Source organism: Ovis aries, chromosome 19, assembly GCF_016772045.2.
Source record: "Ovis aries strain OAR_USU_Benz2616 breed Rambouillet chromosome 19, ARS-UI_Ramb_v3.0, whole genome shotgun sequence".
Taxonomy (NCBI): domain Eukaryota; kingdom Metazoa; phylum Chordata; class Mammalia; order Artiodactyla; family Bovidae; genus Ovis; species Ovis aries.
Genome location: NC_056072.1, coordinates 56,674,421 through 56,699,665, shown reverse-complemented (window position 1 = coordinate 56,699,665; position 25,245 = coordinate 56,674,421). Strand labels below are relative to the sequence as shown.

The following is a 25,245-nucleotide window of genomic DNA, read 5'->3' as shown; positions in this document are numbered from 1 at the left end:
TGGATTAACTAAGAGTTATGTGCACCATGGCCCTCCATTGGTTTGAATATCATTAGTTGGATATCACTTGAATATTAATTTGAATGTGACAGGTTTTTAAATTATCCAAATGCCTGGCTTCTTTGGCAAGTCTGTCTTATCTCCTGATACTTCCAGTGTTCACCTGAACTTCAGGAGCCCTGTTTGCTAGCAGAAAAGTACCTTACTTGGTTTAGTAACTAATATCCCACATCTAAAGCCCTTAGAGCACTGCAGGCTGTGTCATCAGCGTCCAGCAAATGTTAATTCTGTCTTGTCACCTTTAAAATAGAAGTTACCACTCTGGGATAATACAGGTTTACATTATCCATACTACCAAAAGTTTTCTGTTTTCAGTTACTTACATCAGACTGACTTCTTAAGTCTCCTCCAATCTTTTCCTTAACACTTTTTTCAGAATATCTAGGTATTATCTGCTGCTGCTGCTGCTGCTAAGTTGCTTCAGTCGTGTCCGACTCTGTGTGACCCCATAGACGGCAGCCCACCAGGTTCCCCTGTCCCTGGGATTCTCCAGGGAAGAACACTGGAGTGGGTTGCCATTTCCTTCTCCAATACATGAAAGTGAAAAGTGAAAGTGAAGTTGCTCTAGATACCCATTATTAATCATAGTTCTAGAAGAAAAACCAAGGTTCAATTTCTAGTTTTGGCAGACAGCCAATGGCAGAACCTGGTAACAGAATTCCTGACATCCTTCACATGTCATGTGAACACAATGGCCCCCTTACTTCTTTTAGAGAAACTTAGATATTCATTCTTCTTAATCTTTTGCTTTGCATTAGCAATTAAATAGTTTTAATATAAGATAATTGGTTATTACCTTCAGTTCAGTCAGTTCAGTTCAGTCGCTCAGTCGTGTCTGGCTCTTTGCGACCCCATGAATCACAGCGTGCCAGGCCTCCCTGTCCATCACCAGCTCTCGGAGTTCACTCAGGCTCACGTCCATCGAGTCAGTGATACCATCCAGCCATCTCATCCTCTGTCATGCCCTTCTCCTCCTGCCCCCAATCCCTCCCAGCATCAGAGTCTTTTCCAATGAGTCAACTCTTCGCATGAGGTGGCCAAAGTACTGGAGTTTCAGCTTCAGCATCATTCCTTCCAAAGAAATCCCAGGGCTGATCTCCTTCAGAATGGACTGGTTGGATCTCCTTGCCGTCCAAGGGACTCTCACTGTTGTCTTACCCTTTACCTAAAACTCTGCCTTTTAGTTTTGAAAAACCTATTATGCAGACTGGGCAACTTTGCTTAGTTGATTAAACTATGTTGCTAATAAGATCCAAATGTGTGTGTAAGTTTGACCTAATTATGGCCGAGTTTCCATAGAAATCTCTACCGTTTACAAGGAATCTCTTTACTATTGATACAGCCACACCTCTAGCCAATTACAAAGTACAAACAATTGACCCAGAAGAAACCAGTCCAATTTGCAAGGGTTGGTTCTGTATGAAATCTAATCCTCTTTGATGTTATATTAGTTTTGTTATTATTGCTTAAATAAATTCAGGTATTACAGGGCCATGCTAGATGTTGGAGATGAGTATCTTTTCCTTGGATTATCTTTATCAGGAGCAATCCAATCCTAGCCATTCCACTGGCCTTTACAATTCAAACACATCTCGACCGCGAAGAGAGCCCTGATTATTTCAGAACGTGTGAGTCTCTTTCTCCTCTGTTTCTAAAGCACTTACTGTCTCTCTACTGTCTTCTTTTATCAAATGCCTTTCACCTTGGTAATGTCTCAAGGTCAAGAACTACATTATATTGCATTTCTTATGAGACCTGAAGAATACCTTGCACATAGTTTTAGGCCATTGGGTATCTTGATTTCAAAGAGCTGACTCATTTGAAAAGACCCTGATGCTGGGAAAGATTGAGGGCAGGAGGAGAAGGGGATGACAGAGGATGAGATGGTTGGATGGCATCACCAACTCAATGGACATGGATTTGGGTGGACTCCAGGAGTTGGTGATGGACAGTGAGGCCTGGTGTGCTGCGGTTCATGGGGTTGCAAAGAGTTAGACACGACTGAGCGACTGAACTGAACTGGCTTTGTATTACTGATTGAGCATGAACTGAGATTAAGATACTGAGAAAGAAAAATTGCCAAAGAAAAGTAAATCAAGGAAAAGTTTTGGGAAGAGAAACACCATCGTGAAATATACGATGACTTGTATAAGAAGCAAGGTTATAAAATAGGTTATTGATAAAAGAAGATGTTAAATTATTAGCATAAAATTGGTAGCTTGAATTTAACCTGCTGATGTATTTCACTTAAAAAGAATGTCTCAAAAGACAACTCAACTGATTGAAGCACATTAATCTTCTAAACAGAGGACTCTTGATGTAGGCATTAGGTTTTAGAGAAAGATTTCCTGCATTATTAAAGGGTCTCTATATAACAGAATGGGCCAAACATATCTAAAGCAAAAACGTATCTTCTAATACTCACTCCTAGGATGAAATGTGCACCCTTTGAATTTTTACCTGCCCTGTTTACACTGCTTTAAGAATCTATAGATTAAGACCTACAGTTCACATGAAATTGATTTTTTGTGTATGATGTAAGATAGGGGTTGAACCTTTTTCTTGTCTATGTGGATGTCCAGTGTGTGACCTAGTCTATTTATTGAAAAGACTGTCTTTCCCCATTACGCTACACTGGCATTTTTCATAAACTAGGTGACCGTGTACATGTGGCATAGATTCTGGGTTTGCTCTTCGATCACACTGGTCTCTTTTTCTGTCTTTGCATCAACCAGTATCTGGTCTTAAGGACTGTAGCACTGCCATTGGTTCTGGTATCTGGTAGTGTAAGTCCGCCAGCATTTTCTTCTCTTCAAGATTGCCTCATCTAGTCTTAGCCCCTTAAATTTTCATGTAATTTTTTAGTCTCAGGATGTCACTTTCCACACCAAAAAAAAAAAAAAAGCTAAGATTTTGATTGGAATTGTTCCAAATCTATAGATAAATGTGGGGAGAATTGACAGTTTTATAATACTGAGCCTTCCAGTGCATGAACATGACATACCCCTTCATTCAAACATTTAGATCTTTTTTCAATAGTATTTTTGAGTTTTCAGTGTAGAGATCTTACTCTTATTCTGATAGATTTTTTTCCATAGGTCCTTGGTGGTTTTGATGCGATTGTAAAAACTCACTTTTAAATGTCATTTTCTGTTTGTTGTTGGCTTTATAGAAATACAGCTGACTTTTGAATATCAACCTTATAGTCAGCAACTTTGCTAAATTCTCCTGTTAACTGTAATGGTTTTGTTGTATGTGTGTGTTTTTTTTAATACAATCATGTCATCTGTGAGTAATGTTAGTTGTATTTGTATTTTCTAATTCTGTGTCTTTGTTGTTGTTGTTGTTGGATTGGATAGGATCTCCAGTGTTTAATAGAAATAATGATAAACTAGTATCCTTATCTCATTCCTGATCTTAGAAGGAAAGCTTAAGTATTTCACTATCAAGTATGATGGCTACTTTAGGGGTTTTGTCTGTTTTAAAATAGCTATTCTTTATCAGATTAATGAAGTTTCCTGTCCTTCCTAGTGAAGAAGTTTTTTAAACTCATGAATGAGTGTTGAATTGTATCAAATGCTTTCATGTAGAACATTTTTTCATCATGCTATAATGGCTCAGGAGGAAGTGTTAAAATGAAAATGCTTACATCAAATATTTTAATATGATGTGGCAATAAGTTATAAGATTTTATCTCTCTATGTATGTATATATAGTATAGCTAATGAAAACCTGTGTTTCACGCCATAACCACTGGTGATCTAGCTACATCTGTTTTGACACTTTTGTCCTCAGAGTTTGTTTAGCTTAAGACCATTGTCTTCTCATTAAGAGTGTTTGGCACAGCAAATTGAAAACAAAAGGGTAAACAGAAGCGTAGTGTATCACTCACTTTGCCAGACTAAACAACTCTGAGTAAGGCCAGCTTTCCCCTCTAGGATAATTTCAGGCCTTTAGAGATGCTTCGGTAGTAAAGTTTTCTTTAAAAACACCTACCCACTCTCTCTCTCCCTGGTTGCCGGAGGTCCTTTGCGATGGTTGATAGGTGGACAGAGTCAGGAGAAGTAGTCTTTGGTGGCTGCCTCCTTTCTAAGTAGTTACACCCTTCTAGAGCATTCCTTTCTTTTTTTTTTTTTCCTTTCTACTCAGCCTCCTCTCTCCCATTTGCATTCCCCCATCACTGCAAAACCCAAATCAAGCTGTGCAGAAGGAGCTGACCAGCGGGGAGCATTCCAGTCCACTGTTTCTGGCCTAAGCGCCATTCTTCACTGGCTGCTGATGTGTGCTAGGCAAGACCAGATTTTCAACTCGGCCAAAGTAACTACAGTTCAACAGATTCAATCCTGACTAGAGTTTAGTGAGTCTGCCTTTAGAAACATGTTTTTATAATACTTGACCAACAGAAGACATGTTTTCTCTTCTGCTTTTATCAGAAGAACCAACCTTGAACGAGTTTGACCATGATGAGAAAGAGGGCTTGAATCTCCAGCAAAGCTGGCAGAAGAAATGATCAGTCTGGATGAGGGCATGATTCTTTCATCTTTCCTGTCACTTCGTATCTCAGGACTGAATTAAACAAGCTATCTAAACAAGATGTGGCCCATGCAAGAGAAAATGAAGTTTGTAAAAGTATAAATGAACATTTTCTAAAGCCTTTTGTTGGTCTGAATTTGGAAATTTGCTGTGAGACCTCTTGGCTTATTATAAAGACATGTGCATATAAAGATACATATTAGAATGCTTTCAACCTTTTGAAAGCCAAGGCTATCAATGGGAGTATCTCCGAGACATCAATCGCAGAAGCATTGAATTTGGTTTGTAGTATTGTCTAAGTTGACAACACAATGAAAATATCTTTTCTTCAAGAAACAAATGACACTCTAAGAAATCCTTTTTTTTAATCCTTTTAAACATTAGTAAGTTGTATTAAAAATAGTCAGTTATGTTACTATATGTACATTTATGAGTTATACATATATTAACAAATTATAAATTACATATGTAATGGGTCAGTGCCTGTCATGGAATGAGTGCCTGAAAATTATTACCTACTTTTAAACTGTGGGTCTTCCCTGGTGGCTTAGTGGTAAAGAACCCGCCTGTCAGTGCAGGAGATGTGAGTTCAACCCCTGGATCAGGAAGATCCCTGGAGGAGGAAATGCCAACCCACTGCAGTACTTTTGCCTGGGGAATCCCATGGGCAGAAGAACCTGGTGGGCCACAGTCCATGGGGTCACAGAAGAGTCAGACCCGACTTAGTGGCTGAACAGCAACAAACAACAGCAGTAGGCTATACTTCTGCTAGTGAGTCCCAGGCTCTTTTTCTTCCTTGATACCAGTGAAGGAAAAGAAATGAATCGATAGAATCTATCTTTGAAATGCTTGAGTCACAGTCATCTGTGGACTGTCATCTATTGGTCAAGTATTAATAATAGTTTCTGATTTGCCTTTAGCTTATTTGAAACTACATCAAAATTTTCTCTACTTTTCCAGGTTATTATATGATAATTCCTTTTAAGAGGACTTTTACCTTTATCAAAGTAAAATTTGTGCACAGTTTTGGAAGTCAGATCGTACAGAGCTTTTCATGAAGAATCGCAATCTTTAGTCCATACCCAGTCCCTACTCCTCAGAGGCAACGATTTTTAACTTTTGAAAGCATTTCTCCTGGCTTTTACTACTGTGTCTTAAGATAACATGCTTATACTGCTATTTTAAAATTGTGTCCATCATTACCCACTGACTTCCTACTGTGATAGATAAGAATTTATTTAGCCCTTTGCCACCACGGTCCCTTTCCCAAAACACACACTTCTCCTTCCTCCCAACTTCACAGTGTGGCGATTCATAATTGTAGGTGAAATCAGATATTTGTGCTCACCTTTGAAAGTGTTGCTTACGGTTGAGCCAGACAGTATGCTGCAGTTCTGCCTCTGACCCTGAATAGCTGTTTGTTTTTCTGGAGTTTATTATTATTATTATCTTTGCTCACATGTTGTTCTTTTTCTACATACCTGTCACTAATTCCTCAAACTCTCCCTCAAAGTGGGCATTTGCATGTATCAGACATTGGGTTGCTCAGGGGATCCCTCTGCCCTCCCCTGTCCCCCTGTTGCTTTCTCTGTGTCTAGGAACAGGTTCTGTTCAGGATCTGGCATCCTGGGCCTTCCTACCACCTCTCCACTGGGTTTCCATCCTTTGCTTCCTGGATCTTTTGTTTCCTTTTTGTTCTGGTGTGGAACTCTAGGAAAGAGGTGACTCTTTTTGAGGCTTTGTATTTCTGAAAATGTCTTTATTCTCCTCTTACACTTGAGTGATGGTTTGGCTGAGTATAAAATTCTAAGTTGGAAATCATTTTTTTCTTTGAAATTTGAAAACACTGCTCTTTTAATTTTCTAGCTTCCAGTGCTGCTCTTGAACAAGTCAATGACATTCAGATTCCTGGCCCTTTATATGGGACTTTGTTTTCCTGTCCGGAATCTTTTAGGAGAGTCTCTGTAAAAGGAGCATTCGTCTTTACTGTGATTCCTTTCTGCGTGGTTTAACTTCTCTCTTGTGTTTTGCTGTTGTTTCAACCAACATAAATCCTTGCCCTTAGTCATTCTAACGTCAAAGAAAACCTAAGGAGTAACTTAATGCTTTTCAAGTACATGAGGCAAAGGACAAATATACAGAAGACACTAACTATCCATTTAGAAAATGAAATTCCAAAATTATAAACTCCAACAACATAGCTTAGACCATCGTTTCACAAACCCTATTCCATCAAACAGTAAACTCTGTGAACATTGTAGGCCATGCCCCCCCCCATTTTTGTATATTCTCATGAATTACTAACATCTAATTCTAAGAAGTCCTGCGGCAAACCCATTTAAACTGGCTTCATGTCGCATTTCCTAAGTTTATTTGCCCACCAGGATTTTTTTGTTTTTAATTATTCTGAAAGGAACATCGCTAACATATGTGTAACACAGTTGGGGATATGCCAGATAAGACGTAGACTTTCCTGACTGCAGAAGAGTAATTAAGCGTTGGAATGAGTAACCAGGAGAGGCTGTGGACTCTCCTTTTGCAGAGGCTTTTGAAACAGGACATCTGTTTTAGGCGTAGTCCTGTTTGAACAATAGGACTTTGCTGCTGTTTCTTCCTCTTCCTGTCCCCTAGTGGTAGCATTGGGGAGCATTTAGCCCACCTTTTACATGATTCTAGTACTCTGGTGACAAAAAGTACCTCCGCCACCCATAATTATATTTATAGGGAACTCGATGGCCCCATGCCAGATGCTTTACATATATTATTTAATGATTCTTCAACGGCAACTCCATGAGGTCTGCAGTAGGATTCTTTATACCGACTAGGGATAATTAGGTATAAAGAGGTCACAAAATGGCAAGCAGGAGGGCAGGATTCAAACCTGGGGCCGCTGACTCACTACTGGCTCTCCAGCTGCAGATGGTAATGTCCAGAACAGCAGCCCCTTCAACAAGCAAACATATAAAATGCATCCATCTATGATATGAAAACTTAGACTGGTATGATGCTCACTTTATCAGACTGTTCCCTAAACCTTTTGATGAATTCAGAGTTTATTGTTTTTCTTAGAAACAAATTCTACTCCCAGTTTTTGTTTTTTTTTTTTAATTCTAATTTGTCATCCAGCACATGGCTTCTTGCAAGAGACTTTTTTCCTTCATGAATTTGACGTCATTCCTGTGTAGGAGTCAAGACTGAAATGTTCAGATCTGTAGATATTGGTGTAGGTTGAAAAGTCCCCTTTTCAACGTGTTTACACACAGTAACAACTCCCTGACGCAGTGCAGAGGACGCTACAGAAGAAGACAGAAAACCTGGATTCTCATGGGCTCAGCCTCCAGCTCTAGACTCACGAGCAAATCACTTGGCCTGCTTTTCTTCATCTGTCAGATGAGGAGCTTAGATGATCTCCCAAAGGCCCTTTTTGCTCTCACGTTTTCAAGGTGATTTCTGTCTCTGGGTATCAGCTGTTGTAACAGGAGAGGGTTTAGGAAACTCACAGGTCACTGCAAAGTGATTTGAATAGGTCAATAAGGAGGGTGGCTAAATGAATCACATTGAAGAGTACCATGACCCTGAACTGAAACAAATGAGATTGGAAAAAAAAAAAAACCACCAGTGACCAAATGTCTCTCTGAGGTCACTTCCAACAGGGCTCCTAAATTTTAGACCATCTAGGAAAGGCTCTTCCCTGCACCCACTCTTGTTGCTCAGCTTAACCAGTTGCTCCAGTGAAACCTCTACTGGAGAATTACTCACCCTTTACAGGGCATCCCTTTGAACCAGGCACATCATAGGTGTTCAATGAGGGTTCATTGAAATTAATTGCTATTTGATATAGAACTAGAAGATCCAAGAAGAGATTTGTTTTCCTAACCAGTACTAAGTTAGGAAGTCACATGTGCAGGCTAGGCTCTGGAGTTCTCTGCTCTTTAATAACTGGTACAGGCTGAGGAGTTTTAGACCATCTGTGTTCATTCATAATCCAGCTCTGCTTGTTAGTAACTGGGTGGTCTTGGGCAAGTTATTTCCATATCTATGCCTCGGTTTCCTCTTCTTTAAAGAGATTTACAAGTATACCTACTTCACAGGACATTGTGAACATTAAATGAGATGATATTTGGCACAACACCCAGCAAAAATTTAGGGTTCTATTAATACTCAGTTCAGTCACTCAGTTGTGTCCGACTCATTGCGACCCCATGGACTGCAGCACGCCAGGCTTCAGCTAATGTAATTATTAAGGCGAGAGAGATAGTTGGATAGCATCGCCAATTCAATGGACATGAACTTGGGCAAACTCCAGGAGATAGTGAGGGACAGGGAGTTTGGCGTGCATGGTCCATGTCATCACAAAGAGTCAGATATGACTTAGCAACTGAACAACAATTATTATTATGAAGGAGATGCAGCATTTCCCTGGATATTCTAGAAGTTTTTCTTTACTTTTCATAGGAGACAGCATAAAACCTGGCAGGTACACTGTATAGTTCTAGTGCTCGACTTATCATGTAAAATCTTTTCTGACCCACTTCCGTACTCCTGAACAGTGATGCCTCTCGGGTGAGAGAAGTTGCTGTACTTTGCATCATATGTCTCTCTGCATGAAATACACTGTACTTGGACACATTGTGAAAAAATCTGCTCATGAACTGTCGCAGAGTTTAAAGCCAGGGTTGATGGTCTGTCCTACCCCACAACATCTGCCCCAGGACTGCCGTCTGCTTGGAACACACGTACGGTTGTGAAATTAAGGGATGTGCCTAACACAGTGCGCTCCTGTCACCCGGCTGGAAGGTGAAGACACTGTTCTTACCCCTGAGAGGGGCTGCTGAGCATGCAAGTGGTTTGCTCATGTGTTCTCCCATGGGTAATTGCACCAGGTAACGAAAAACACCTACTCGCCTTACAGCTTGGCAGAAACGGTAGCTTATGTTTTCCAGAGACAAAATTAAAAGCAGGCTGCCTGGACCCATCTCTTAAGTCAAAATAAAATAAAACATCTAGGGAACCACTGTGCCTCCCAGCAACTGTGGCCGGTGGGGTACTATTGTTTAGGTCAAGGTGTCCCAGGTTGAGAGGACAGGGAGAGGGGAGGAAGGGAAGGGTCAGACACTTTTTCATAGAGCTGAAGAAGCAGACAGTTTTCTTTCTTTCTTTGTCCTTTCTGTATAGAAAAAAAAAAAAAAGTTTATAGGACCCTAATCTTTCTGTTGCAATTATCAGAAGAGAAAAACTGAGTATGCATTGTCGAGAGGAGGGGTACAGCTTAAACTCTATCTTATTTATGATACTGAAGGCTACATTTTTTTTTCTGGGGAGCTTCAGTCTTAGCAAAGCTAAACTGCAGAGAAAGTGTCTTTATTTTTTCCATTTTCCACAGAGAAATGAATACTTGTTCTGGCCTTCCTTATAAAATATGATCATTGAGTTGGCAAGCATTTAGTAAACAAGGTCTAAAGGGAAAACGGAATAATAAGACACTGTCCTTTGCTCCAAAAACTGGAAATCTAACAGTGGAGATATTTGTTTAAACAATTATACCAGAATGAAAGAGGTGTACTCAGTGCTGTGGGAACACGGAGAAGGGAGGATATTTTTTTAAGTTGGAGAATTCATGGAAGGTTTCATGGAGCAAGTAGCGTGTGGATCAGTGTGGGATTTTTCCCACTCCTGTGGGAAAGACAGACGGGCGTCATGACGTGTGATCGTGAGGAATGGGAGGAGTCCGAGGAGTCCCAGAGACAGCGTGAACGGAGATGAGCGGGGCAGAGTGTCTGCCCTGGGCGCACGGTGTGAGGCGCCCAAGCATGTGGCTGCTGAGGACGGGGGTGAGGTCCGGGAGCCCAAGTGGAAAACGGCACTGAAGAAGTCGGACTATCGGGGCGCTTGCATGACAGATGAAGACTTCTAAATTTATTGCACGTCGATCAGTGCTCCCCCTGCTTTTGCGGCAGATTGCCCTTAGGAGAAGAGGACAACAAAGTTAGCCATCTTGGGGAAGGAAGGGATGTATCGGTGGAGCACAAGGGGCGTTTAGGGCAAGGAAATGTAGGCTTCTCTGATGGTGAATCCGGGACGCCATACGTTCGTCAGAGCCATAGAATGGTCCACACAGAAGAGCGAACCCGAGGGTAAACTGGATTTTAGTTAGTGATGTATCACTGTTGGTTCATCAGTTTTGTAACAAGCAATACCACACTAACGCAAGGGTTAATAACAGGGGAAATGTCAATTATTAATAGGGGAAACTATGTGTTTCAGGGTTTGGTGGGGAGGGAGAAAGAGGAAGGAGTATAGGAGAACTTTCTGCTCAGTATTTAAGTAAACCTAGAGCTGCTTTTTAAAATAAAGTCTATTCTCTTGGGGACTTCCCTGGCAGTCCAGGGGTGAAGACTTCACCTTCCAATGCAGGGGGGCGTGAGTTCAATCCCCTGGTCTGAGAGGTAAGATCCCACATGCCTTGTGGCCAGAAAACCAAGACATGAAACAGAAGCAGTATTGTAACACATTCAATAGAGACTTAGAAAATGGTTCATATTAAAAAAAAAAAAAGCTTAAAAAAATACAGTCTGTTTTAAAAAAAATTAGTGTTCTTCTAGCTGTAGCTGAAATGTACTACAAGTATAAAGTTGTTTAGGAGTTTCAGAGTCATCTCTTTAAAATCAGATGAATTTTTCATTCTAGTTCTTTACACATAAATAGCTATTTTATCATTAAAATTTTCCACAAAGCTTTTCAATAAAACCAGTGACCCTTAGGGATATGATTCCTGTGTGGAGAAGCCTGATGTTGGTTGGCAGGCAGTCACTGAAGTCATATGTTAAAAGTGAAACAAAATGAAGCCAGTAAAATGATGAGCAAACAACTTTTCTTGCAACCCAGACATGTTTTCCATCCCTATTTTTATTTCCCAGTATTGATACAGCAGCATATTGCGCTGCCTTTAGCTTGGTCAACCTTTACTTTGGTGTTCAGAAGAACTTTGCAGTCAGCGTGCTGAGAAACCAGTCGATAAACCCACAATTGTGGATATTGCAAGAGAGACGAGAGAGGTGTCTTTTCATAGGAAAGCGATTTATTCTAAGAAAAATGGCTGGAGAAAAATAAAGGAAGCAGACTGAGGAGATAGGCAAAGTAAATGGTGTGTCCTGGGTTGAGTAGATTTAGGTGACGTTCAGAACAAAAGATACAGTTCGATGGATGCCCCGTCACTAAGAGCGCACACTGTTTCCTGGATGTCATTGAGACCCAGTGTGAGCTCCGAACTGTCAGCAGCGTAGGGCTTGTACCATAACACAGATAACCTCAGATGGTTTTCGTCCTTATTCATGCAGATATTCAGACGTGCAAACCCACACAGTGCCTGATGAGCCCTCTTGGAGCCACTGAAGCACATTCACAGCGCTCGTCTCCTTATTTGTGTTTTCGAGGCAATTTGTTTTTCTTATGAAGACCACAGCTAGAATCTTTAACCTCTTGCAAGAGTCAGCCTGTGAGAGCTGCATTCTTTAGCTCTCTGCTTGCTGGGAAAAAGCAAGAAGCCCATTCCCAGATACCCTTAGGAAAGTCATCCCACTGTAAGGAGAACAGGGCTGTCTGTAGGACGTTGGTATGGGTCCGCTGTACAAGCTGACACCACTGGAGGGTCCTCGACCATGACGTTCAGGTAATGGGTGACTTCCCTCAGTTAGTTCAGCAACCTGGACGGCACTAGGAGGGTGGTTGTGTTCACTTCTCTCCTCGTGATCACCTAGGTGACATCTTGACCGGAGACTCTTTCTGTATCCTTTCTGTGTGTCGTCACGAGACTGCCCAGTCCTCAGGACTGACGTCACAGCTGGCCTTTTCTCTGTTTCAGAAATTACCATGGTTGACACAGAGATGCCGTTTTGGCCCACCAACTTTGGGATCAGCTCCGTGGACCTTTCTATGATGGATGACCACTCCCATGCCTTTGATATCAAGCCCTTCACCACCGTTGACTTCTCCAGCATTTCCGCTCCGCACTACGAGGACATTCCGTTCCCAAGAGCTGACCCGATGGTTGCAGATTATAAGTATGACCTGAAGCTCCAAGAGTACCAAAGTATGTGGTTTATTTCACTTTTCAGACTGTTGAGACTAGAATTGGACTAATCTCTCGTCCACAGTAGGGTAAATGCTCCCAGGACTAATGGCTGTGGTGAAGACATTTACCATTCATTCATCCATCCACTTGTCCATGAAATACTAAGCGTTTATAACTGACCAAGGGCTTCCCAGGTGGCTCAGATGGTAAAGAATCCACCTGCAATGTAGAAAACCCGGATTCGATCCTTGATTTCCCTGGAGAAGGGAATGGCTACCTACTTACTCCCTTGTTCTTATCTGGAAAATTCCATGGACAGAGGAGCCTGGCAGGCTAAAGTTCTTGGGGAAAAGTGTCGGACTGACACTTTCACTTCCCAGGTGGCTCAGTGGTAAAGAATCTGCCTGCAGTGCAGGAGACGTGGGTCGGGAAGATCCCCTGGAGGAGGAAATGGCAACCCACTCCAGAATTCTTGCCGTGGAGAATCCCATGGACAGAGGAGCCTGGGGGGCTCAGTCCATGTGGTTGAAAAGAGGCATGGCTGTGACTGAGCTGACACACACATGTAAGTGACCAACAAGGCAGGTAGTGTGTGAACACCCTGGATCCTCCTTCCTTTTTCCTCCCTTCCCGCCTCTCTTTCTTTTCTTCTTTCCTTTTCAGGGACAGTCTCCAGCATGATCACCGTGCTAGCTGTATCTCAGGCTAAATATCCGTCCCCAACCCCCCAGATTTTGATTCATTGTTTCTACTTTTAAGCAGATAGGTAACAGTTTATTACCTCCTTTAACTTATTGCTAAATCACTGTTACTATAATGCACCTTTCCTAATTCTGCAGTTTGAACAGCTTACACTGAAACCTATTTTTCAGCACAAATTTGAATATTGACACTGTAGACTATTGATAAATCTCCGTGCCATTAATGCAGCTCACATCAAGAAAAACTAAAACTGCACTTTTCAAGATAAGATAAATTTCTGTGATGCTGTTTCCTTGATTTTTATCTCTTTGCTGATATGCTGGTTTTCCAGAGCAACCACTGTGTAATTGGCAGCCATTACTTGACAAGAAGTAAGAACTTCCTGTATTTCTAGTTTTTTTTTTTTAAGATAAATTATATACTTGGTTATAGTTACATGTGTGATTTCAGTTGAAGCTTAATATGGAAATTTAATAGGCTTGATCCTGACCAGCAGAAAGATAGTGCTTGCTTTCTAAAGTGTCTCTCTCTATCAAAGATCATTTCACAAACCATCTTTTCAGACTCAACATTGATGAGAACCTGGTCTCTTACTTTTCACGTACCCTCAAGCTGGGCATACCATGTCCTTCTCAGTTCTTTTTGTGTTTCCTTTGCAAGAGTGGTTTAAGAACACTTCTAAAAATGCAATATTCAAGCTGAAATATATAATTTAATATTGTCATGAATGCCAGATACAGCCCATAGAAAAATAACCTTCATGATTTCAAATATTATATATTTCCTGTGGGAACTTTAGTATCATGAGGTCTTGGAGGGTCATAGAACCACAGACTTAATTCCCTTCCCAGTTTGTTTTCACAGGTGAGGCTCGGAGGTGTTGTGGCTTGCATGTGATGACGAAGCCCACTTCTCCCTGTGTCTTTTTCATGTTCCATAGTGCATCTAACCTAAACAGTGAAATATGGGTAGGAAGGTGTGCTACAGCGACATGCCCTGTTGCCTGTTTAGCATTGTTATTCCCGTGATGATTGTCTGCTCATGCTTCTCTGTACACAGGTGCAATCAAAGTGGAGCCTGTATCCCCACCTTATTATTCTGAAAAGACTCAGCTGTACAGTAAGCCTCATGAAGAGCCTTCCAACTCCCTCATGGCCATTGAGTGCCGGGTCTGTGGGGATAAAGCATCAGGGTTCCACTATGGAGTTCATGCTTGTGAAGGATGCAAGGTAAAAAAAAAAAAAAAAAAAATCGTTTTTGAAAAAATTTGCTGAAAATGTACCTAGGTTTCCATTTCCTGTTGCAAACAGATGGCAAAGAATTGAGACAGAGCTGTCAAACTTTTAAATATCTTTGGTAAAACCCATTCTTTAGATGATATAATACTTGAAAACCTAAGAAAATCATAAAAAAGCAAGGCTACTGTGCCTCACTTCCTTTTTTCCAAATTAGTCCTGTGCAGTGCTGATCTAATTCCATCTTCGCATTTTGTAGATTACAAAAAAAAAGAAATTGCTGGTTCATAGTAACATGGCAGGAGAGTGATGGGCTGACCCTGAACAGAACCCAGATTTCCTGAATCTCCTAATGTTTTTTCTTTCCACTATACTATGTAATATTCTGTATATGTAGATAGATGGATAACCTTCATTTGAGCCTTACCACAGTCCTAAAGGTTGAACTTATTTATGGCCGCTTTGCAGGTGTAGAAATCTTGTGTCACTGAGATTTTCCTGTGGTCATCCATTGTAAGTGGCACATCCATACACCTTCTGACTCGTAAACTGATGCTGTGTGTTTCCTTATTCAGCATCAGTGTGAGCCATATGTTATGGTCAGGCAAAGAGATACAGCTATTTTTGAAAAGAGATACCCTTTCTCTTCCCCTCCTTTCTTTGTGAAAAAGGCTATTTTGGAAAGTTCACTTAGTATTCATTTAATATTCTGCCCTATTGAGAAAATGTTAATCTACTCATGTTTTAAAATGAAGTCTTTTAAAAGAATTAATTCTAATAGGCTCCTTGAATAAAATAGTAATTGACTAGTATTATATACTCTAGTGCTCAGAATAAATTTTTGATAAGTATTTACCTTATAAAATAATGCTGCTTATATAAGATCAGATTCAACCATCAGTAGGGCTTTTTGTTCAGAATGAAGATACATGACAGCAGTTAGGTAGGTTGGGAGATCTGCATTCCTAACTGGACCATGAGCCAAAAAAGGAAGTTAATATTTACTGAATTTCTGCTATACACCAGATACTGTGTAAGATGCCTTTGTATATATTATATTTTTAACCATATCCTGCCTAAGTTATCACATCTATAACATGATGGTATTGATTCAGATGATCACTAAAGCCTCTTCAATTCAAAAGTTTATTTTTCTAAAGGCAACCTAATAAAGTGAAAGAGACAAGTTAGTAATTACCTGGCCACTTGTCCATGGCCTCTAACCAATCACATGAGGATTTCAGCCTCAGTCACTCATGTATAAAACAATTTGGCTAGAGTAGCTCGCCAAAGGGTTTCTGATTCATCTCTGGGTCTGAAATTCCAAAATGACTCCTGGCAAGAGATGCTTTCATTTAAAACATGAAAACCCATTCATTCAGTGATTGAAACCAAGCTAAAATATCTGTAACCTTATAGGAAATCATTATGTTCTCAAGGAATAGTAAGAACCTGTTATTTTACTCAGTTAGATTTATGTAATTTTGAGGAAATTGTGGCTAAATTCTTAGAAGTACTTGAAGAAATCATCTAGTTTTGATCATCTTGGTAATTTATGTTGATAAATAAAGTATGGTTGGTTAAGTTTCCACTGTATAGTATTGTTTTTTATGGGCTGGTAAAGCAGTTAGAAAACAAAAAGCTTTAAGCAAATAGTTTCACTGTGATTCTATTCATCAGATATTTGTGGAGAGTTAACGTTTCTGAGAACAGCTAAAAATTGAATGGCGATTTAAGGACTAACCAATCAGCCAAAAATTGAAAAGACAGATATTGTGAGCAGTTGCTTGTAGTGTTAAAGCGAAGTTCTAAGGGCATAAAAACTTAGAAGATCAAAGCAAGCAAAGAAGAAAAGTAGCAAAAAGAAGAGAAAATAGGGAGGAGAAAACTCAAGTGCCCTCTAGTTACAAACGGAAATGTGCTAAGGCAGAGACGGAGAATTAACACTTAAAACCTGATGAACCCAGAGGAGCCCTTCACCTACCAGAGACAGACAGGCCAAAGCAGTAGAAGAAAATTAACAGTATAGTAACCTCCAGTGATTTGTAAACCATCCAAAATAAAGATTACAGACTTCCTGAGAAAGGAAATCAACCATGAATATTCATTAGAAGGACTGATGCTGAAGCTGAAGCTCCACTACTTTGGCCGCCTGATGGGAAGAGACAGCTCATGGGGAAGGACCCTGATGCTGGGAAAGATTGAAGAGAAAAGAAGGGGCAACAGAGGATGAGATGGTTGGATGGCATCGCCGACTTAGTGGGCATGAATCTGAGCAAACTCTGAGAGATACTGAAGGACAGGGAAGCCTGGTACACTGCAGTCAATGGGGCTGCAAAGAGTTGGACACGACTTAGTGGCTGGACAGCAGCAACAAGAAGACTAAAATACAGAGAAGGTTATGCAAAGCTTAGAAGGGAAAGTAGGCATCTGCCCATTTTAAAGATAAGAATAAGAAAAATGTTCGAGGAATAATATAATTTGGCTTGTCCAAGGATGTCAGCAGTTCTCAAAGTGTGGTTTGGGGATGGGGTCCCTACGACCTTTTCAAGATACCCATGAGGTTGATACTGTTTTCATAATACTATTAACTTGTTGTTGGCCTTTTTTATTCTCATTCTCTCAGGGATATAAGTGGAGTGTTCTAGAAGCTACATGACAGGGAACGGTAGCATAGTTCTAATGCCTGATGGAATGTGACCTGAATGTTCTTGTACACAATAATGTCTCAGGTTTTATTTCTAGTCTGATCAATATCAATAGGTATAGCTCACATAAATTAAAACTGTTTAAAAACCTCAACGTTTCAGGGTGAGTAAAAGGGTATTGAGACCAAAAAGTTTGAGAACTGTTGTTATAAGGAATGAGGCTGAAGACATGCTCACTCATTCTTCGGTACTTTGGAGTTGAACAGAATTGCTGCCACACTCTGAATGCCATCATTAGGCCAGTTAGACCAGTGCCCATCAGTAATCAAAGATACCACCTTAATGGGACCTCCTTGGTGGTCCAGTGATTAAGTATCCACCTGCCAATGCAGGAGACATGGGTTCAGTCCCTGGTCTGGGAACTAAGATCCCACATGCCACAGGGCGAATAAGCCTATGCCCCACAACTGCTGAGCCCACATGCCCCGGAGCCTGCTGAGCCCACATGCCCCGGAGCCTGTGCTCCACAGCGGGAGGAGCCACTGCAACGAGGAGCCCGCACCCCGCAACCAGAGAGTAACCCCTGCCTGCCGCACCCAGAGGAAGGCGGTGTGCACATCGAGGACCCAGCACAGCCGTAGATACGTTTTACAAAGATGCGGCCTTCGCTCACCAACGACACTCAGTGAAAGTGAAATTAATACACGTGTTAGACTGCATTAAAAAAAAAAAGGTGTTTTGGCAATTTAACATTTGTCATTTCAGTAGAATGTGGGATATACCCATAATTAAATACAGTTGACCACAAACCTACAAACTAATTTACAATAGAAAAAAAATAGCTGTATTGCTCAAGATAGCCATCAGTAGATCTTCTTAAACATATCTACATGCCAGTGGAACAGGTTTATGTTGGTGACCCTTGCTGAAGTTCAGACAGGAAAAAAAAATGTTTGGATTTGGATTACAGGAAGACAATGATAGATTCTTCAGTTGTTAATATTACAGACTTAGGTAATATATGACCTGTAACTAATAAAAGATTCATATACTTTAGAACTTGCAAAGCTGACACTGATTGCTTATAAATTGGACATTTATGTTTTCCCTAATGGGTTTCATAATATTTTTATGTCTGTAGTGAAAGATCATTTTAGAAGCATAGACTTAGTAAAGATACAAGGAAACACCATACGATACTCTATAATCTATTTTTATATTTCTATGTATTTTTGTATTCCTACCTCAGGAAGAGTTTTTAGTATATTCCCATGCACCAGTGCACCAGTGGCAGCTCATTGATTCAGCCTCTGAAACTATATTCAGCCATATAGTTTCACGTTAAAGCTGGCTGCAGGTCTGACACAGGACGTTTAATCTCGTTGCAAAATTTAAATACCACTCTTAGGTCTCATTGTACCTGAAGTTTTGTTACTAGTAAAGCAATGAAGGAGAGGTTGGAGAAAATGTTTTAAAAAAGAAATAAGCAGGCTTTATGTTCTCACAAGCAAATGTGAAGATTTTACAATAAAAATATACACAAAGCAATTTATGGTGACTGATGCATCTCCATCACACCTGTTCATAGACTTCATGGTGATCAGAACTGTGAGCTGTTGAAATGGCCCTTCATTTTATGGACACTGACATAATAAAAATGAGTGTTTCTTTATTGGCAATGAAGAAAATTTGGGGGAAGCCTGCTTCATTCATCAAGTAAAGAAATAATTCTTACAAAAAACACTAAGTGAGAGCTTTGTATCTTCCTCTCTAGGTTTCTTAAAAAAGTCAGATGATAAGAAAATGGCTGGTTATCATGAACTTAGTCTTAAAAAAATTTTTTTAAGTAAAAGCAGTTCCAAACTTGTGCTGGGATTTATATATATTTAGTTCAAGATTTTATGTGTATGGTCAGTGCATATATGATATACAGAATGATGATCCTTTAACATTGGAATCATTACAAAAAATGTGATACTCTTTGAAAGACATCATAGGGGTGAAAACAAAAAACAAATCACATTATAAATGTTAAACTTAAAAAACACGGTTATTTTATTAAAAAGTCTTCATCTCCAACCATGCCAAAAAAGTGAGTACTCTGGGACCTGTCAGATAGCCGGGCAGCATTTTCAACTGCTAGTATTGGGTTTTAAAAGTAAAGCTCAGAGAAGCAGCCAAAGATATCATGAAATATATATGACCCAATGGCAAAAATCAAAGCAAGATTTCTCAACAGTATTTAACCGTGGCAACAGTTCTCTACTTTAGCCTTCTTGAATCAGTCAGGGGGAAAATGCCTTTTAAATATTCAAAGCGTCTTAGAACCCTCTGAGAATTAAAGAGGTTTACCTTTCCACCATACCCTACATAGGACATATCCTTTGCGATACTGGTGATCTCACAAGAGGTAGGGAAAACTCTCTAAAACATTAGTAGCAAAACAAGCAAACAATCCTAGGTCTTGAACTGCAGCTGCAGGCACACTTGGAGGGGCAGAGTTGCCTCATGATAGATGCCCAGCTTCTGAGTTAAGCCAGAATTCCCAAGAGAGTCTGAAATAGTCATAAGTTAGTGGCACTCCTGACTTCCAAAAGAAGGATCTTCAAGTTCTCTTTGGAGGAAAGAATTCCTGTAGGATTCTCATGGTTTAAGGTCAAGAAATGACTTCAAAATAAAATATCAGCAAGCACATAAATAGGCAGCTAGTTTGATGACATTCATCAGAGGTAAATAAGCAAACAGACCTCTCCACCCCTACCCAAGAATGCAGATATTGGAACTGCCTGATCCAGAACGTGCAGCTATGTATGAGTCGTTTAAAGATAGAGGGCAGAATCATAGCAATGAATGAACAATAATAGACTAGCAAGAATGACCAACGCCTTGAAAATAAGTGAAACTTCTAAAAGTGGAAAATATGATCACTGAAATGAAAATTCTATGCAAGGGTTAAATAGCATACTGGACACAGCAGAAGAAAGGATTACCAAACTGAAAGATATGTGCAAAGAAGTTATTAAGAATGAAACCAACAATGTCTTAAAGAACATATCCCATCTGGAATCTGCTAGAATTTGAAGCCTCTTTTACTTCTTGAAGGATTCATAGGATCTTTGAATATTAAAAATATGTCTTCTTTACTAATAAAGAGTAATATACAGAACTCTTCTCACTGATGAACTTTGGTGAGAAATGTTTGCTTTTCGTTACTTTTGCCATTGCAAAAGTCTTTTTTTTTTTTTCATCTTATTTGGCTGTTCTGATGTTTACCTTTGTGATCAACATTAATGGCAAGGAGATTAAAAAATGTAAAAGAGAAATTCAGAAATATTGAAGGCTTGAAAAGAAAGTCTTAACACCTAATTGGAGTACAAGAGCCAATGAACAAGTGAAACCGTGATGCAGAAAACGTCCAAAAAGATAAAGAAATCCATGGCTAGACACACTTCGGTAAAACTGCACAGTACAAAAACCAGAGAGAATTAAATGCAACCAAAGTCAGTTGACAACAGACATCTCCACAGAAACAGTGAAAGCACAGAGCCAATGGAATCCGGATTGTTCAGAGGAAAAGCTGAGTACCCTGTGACTGTTTCAAGAATGAGAGCAAAATGAAAAGGTTTACAAGTTAAAAAAAATAAAAAGACTGAACTAATATTCTTCAAGGATAGTGAGCCATAGAGAGGAAAAGCTCTTTGCAAAATCTGTATGTAGTATGATACTGCTTAATAAAGCCCTCACTCAAGCATACCTAAGCAATGTTTTATCTAGCTTACAGGCTGTATGGTAAAGCTATGTTTTTTTTAAAGGTCAGGGAAATGATAAGCTCAAAATTAGGGTTATGATTATATTGTCAAGCAGCCGCAGGAGCAGCAGCTGGGTAAGGGAAGAGAGCATGCGTGCACGCACATGGCTGGTTATGATTTTAAATCTTGAGCTGGATGATGGGCTCAGGTGGGATAATTGTCTTATTATGTTTTATAGTGAAAGTCACTCAGTCATGTCCGACTCTTTGTGACCCCATGGACTGTCACCCGCCAGGCTCCTCTGTCCATGGGACTCTCCAGGCCATAATACTGGAGTGGGTAGCCTTTCCCTTCTTCACGGGATCTTCCCAACCCAGGGATAGAACCCAAGTCTCCTGCATTGCAGGTGGATTCTTTACCAGCTGAGCCAGGAGGGATGCCCATTATGTTTTACAGTTACATGCATTTCCTACATGTTTGTAATTATTACATTTAATAAGATAGCTTCAAAACCTGAAAGGAAAAAAGTGTGCCAATGACCTTGTAATATCTCAGTCATAGTTTAGAATCTCAAAATATCAGAGATGGCCCAGAAAGGAAGTTAAATGACACATATTTGTTCAACAAAAAATTTTAAGGGAGCGTTATTGTTAGTGTTTGGTTTAGGGTTAGCCCTGTCCCCAGGGAGCTCAGAATTATAGTTGGGCAGTGAGGGAAGGGCAGAAAATAAACATAAATAACTAAATTATGTGGTACATTGGGAAGTCATAACTGCTAATGGAGCAGGGAGATGGTGGGTAAGAGCAGAATAAAGGAGAGCAAGAATGGCCGATGAGAGGTGGGGACAGGGACAGGCCACAGTATTGAATAAGGTAGATAAGCCTCATTAAGACGTTGAGATGTTAACACAGCTTGAAGGCAGTGAGGGAAACAGGCGATTGTATATTTGGAGCGTGAGCTTTCCATGTGAGAGAAGGAAGTTGAGCATGCCTTCAGGGCTGGAGTTGTGACAGAAAAGATGGGGAAAGTTGCAGTGAGGTAAGCTTGTAGGGTATGACCAGGACTTCAGTGGTAGTTGTGCTGGGTTAGAGATAATGTTAGATTTCCAAGTGAAGTTGTCAAGTAAACAGCTGAACATACTTGTCTAGAGATCAAGGTAGCAATCTGGAGAAAGTCAAAATGCATGTCAGTGGTAGAATCAATCCTAATTCAGTGCTTTTTGTATTCAAACAGGGCCAGATAAACTTGAAAGAATTAAAAAGTGAGTTTCATGAAAATGAATGCAATAGAGATGAGTAGGAATATTCTCAACAACAACAAAATGTAGTTAGAAAACATTTCTGGTTAGAATTTCTTCAGGTCTTTCAAAAATAAACAGCAGAATTCAGCCTCAAATTGACATGTTTGCTATTTTGAGATAGCGGTCAAGTTTCTGAGAATTTATATATTACTTCTCCTGTTATTTTCTGTTATCTCTGTTTGTAGGCTACAGTGATTATGGAACACTGTTTCAAATGCATAAATAAATGAAACCAATTTTGTAGGAAATTATGCAACATAGAGAATTCCAAAAAAATTACCCACATGTGGATTTTTACTGGCCTTGCTCATGTTTTAGAATGAAATGACTCTAAGTTTGCCAAACTGCTTAGCACAATTATAAGGTTAGGGCATGCTGCTGGAATGATTTACAGAGAGACTGAACTGATTACATGGTGTTTTATTTGCATTACATTAAATCCAGAGCACTTCTTAGAGCTTGCTGAAATCCAGATGTGGGGCCAAAATGCACTGAATGACATCAGTGGGTTGTGGTCACTAAGAGCTGAAAAGGGACACTGGAGAGCCTCTGTTTCTTTAGTTTACAGCAGAGAAGACTGAGAGAGGTTAAGCGATTTGTCTAAAGTCACCACTGACAGAATGTGTCAAGAGCCTACAGTATCTAATACTCAGGCCAGTGTGGCTTTAAGCCATTGTCACAAATACTTAACACTTGCTTCTTTTCTGCCCTCCCCCGTCCCCCCATATTCCTTTGTAGGGTTTCTTCCGGAGGACGATCAGATTGAAACTTATTTATGATAGGTGTGATCTTAACTGTCGGATCCACAAGAAAAGTAGAAATAAATGCCAGTACTGCCGATTCCAGAAGTGCCTTGCTGTGGGGATGTCTCATAATGGTAAGTGAGCACTTCGTGGCCGCACTCTGCTTCTCATCACGGCTGCTGGACCCGTAGGCCCAAGGGCTGTGGCTGAAAACGTGTTCAGTTCTCCCACAGATCGCCAGATTTCAGAAGACTGCATGCCAACAAAGCATTTCTCAATTAGGTCAGAGTTGTTCGGCTTCAAGTGTGAATCCTTCTCTCTCGTAGTTGGGCATTTGCCACAGTGGGAGAGAAGACTGGGAAGTCTGGGCGGTAATGAAAGTTACTGTAGTGTTCTGAAACACATGTAATGTGAGAGTTGTGATTAATTTTTTGTGTTGCTTTAATAGTATTAAAAACACAATTATATGTGTAAATAGTTTCTACTTTTTTTATTTTATAGGAGCATAGTTGATTTACAAAGCTGGGTTAGTTTCAGGTGTATAGCAAGGTGACTCAGTCACACATATGCATTTATCCACTGTTTATTTTTAAAGATTCTTTTCCCATATAGGCCATTCAGAGTATTGAGCAAAGTTCCCTGTGCTATACAGCAGATTATTACTAGATATCTATTTTATAAACATTAGTTTCTACTTTAAATGTAAGAAAATTCTGATTTATAGATATGGAACTTTAGTGGTATATCAGACATAGATATATGTCCTTTTATTTTCTCTTTACTATGCAGGAATGAGCGGAACCCTATTCTTGACTTTGTACAGCATATAATTTGTGAATTAAGCAAGTATTTTTTAAAGTCCCACAAAACTTCAATAGGAGAATAAAACATTCTACTTTTTTGAACCTGTATCTTAAGTGAAGCTTGTAATTAGGAGTGTCAGCTTAAGGGCAGGACTATTGAAGACCCATGCTTTCATGAACTATAGAACTAACTCAGTACAATCATGGGAGATAGCCCTGTTCGAAGAAATAGCTCTTAATCGCCATTTGGCTCTCATTGGTTGACTGGCTCACAAAACAAAGTTTTGCTGTAACTAGGTAGTATTATATTTGTCAAGTATTCATCAGTTCTTTCAAGTTATTATGGGCTTAGAGATATATTGATAAAATGCCAAAGTAATCAAATTAAATCTGAAGTCTCACGTCATCGTATGCCCTATTTTTTCTTTCTCTTACCTTTTCCTCTCTCAAAACTGATCTGGCAAGAAGATATACTATTTGAAGTCATCCGTCATCTATGAGGTCTCAACAGCATCCGTGAAAATTAAATTTTTGTTCCATCATGTAGATTCTTTTTTTAACAGCCACAATCAAGATATTCGGGAATCACTAATTGAATAGGTCTTCTACCCTTTTAAAATGGTTTACAAAATTATATTTGTATTGTTAATACGGGGTCATTTCCTCTAAAGGCAAGAATGTATTTCGAATAGTTCTACCAACTATATTAGACAGGATAGAAATTTAGTCCAACTTTCCTAACAATTGATTATATCTGCTGTCTATACAACTTCAGTCATTAATTGCAGGATAATTTGCTGATTTAATTCTACCAGTTTCCTTTTTATTTCAGACTTCGTAAAGCAAGGGTACATTTTCAGTTGAAGGATTACATTTTAGGTGATGTGATCATGTCGCAGTGAATTTATTTTATCTTTATGAAGAAATCTTTGACTTTGAGGTCATTGTTACAAATACCTTGTAGGAAAAGATGTCAGTTTTGCTTTCAATTATATTTACTTTTCGGAGAAGGCAATGGCACCCCTCTCCAGTACTCTTGCCTGGAAAATCCCATGGACAGAGGAGCCTGGTGGGCTGCAGTCCATGGGGTCGCTAAGAGTCAGACACAACTGAGCGACTTCACTTTTTTCACTTTCATGCATTGGAGAAGGAAATGGCAACCCACTCCAGTGTTCTTGCCTGGAGAATCTTGCCAGGGACGGGGGAGCCTGGTGGGCTGCTGTCTATGGGGTCACACAGAGTCAGACACAACTAAAGCAACTTAGCAGAAGCATATTTACTTCTTGTCCTTTAAAAATTGTCACTTTTCGTATTGAGGTACAATATATTTTCTGTTGCTTGCACACATTCATGTAAAATACATCTCCTATTGTTTATTGTTTACAGGCAAATAATTTAAAG

At 39.8% G+C, this 25,245-nt stretch overlaps 1 protein-coding gene and 1 long non-coding RNA gene across 15 annotated transcripts in view; one reads left to right on the top strand and one right to left on the bottom strand.

The window, feature by feature from the left end:
• Nucleotides 1-1,200, bottom strand: part of LOC132658193 (uncharacterized) — a 31,523-nt gene extending 30,323 nt beyond the window's left edge. Inside the window, exon 1 of the long non-coding RNA XR_009597469.1 lies at nucleotides 857-1,200. This is a non-coding gene — a long non-coding RNA (uncharacterized LOC132658193). The remainder of the gene's footprint in view (nucleotides 1-856) is intronic.
• PPARG (peroxisome proliferator activated receptor gamma) overlaps nucleotides 1-25,245 on the top strand; it is a 122,748-nt gene that overhangs the window by 64,681 nt on the left and 32,822 nt on the right. For 12 of the 14 annotated variants that reach the window (XM_015102096.4, XM_060402029.1, XM_060402028.1 and 9 more), the window contains 3 exons: nucleotides 12,455-12,682; nucleotides 14,426-14,595; nucleotides 23,037-23,175. In XM_015102096.4, coding sequence (XP_014957582.1) covers nucleotides 12,463-12,682; nucleotides 14,426-14,595; nucleotides 23,037-23,175 — 529 coding nt within the window. In that variant the 5' untranslated portion in view covers nucleotides 12,455-12,462. 14 annotated transcript variants of the gene reach the window in all.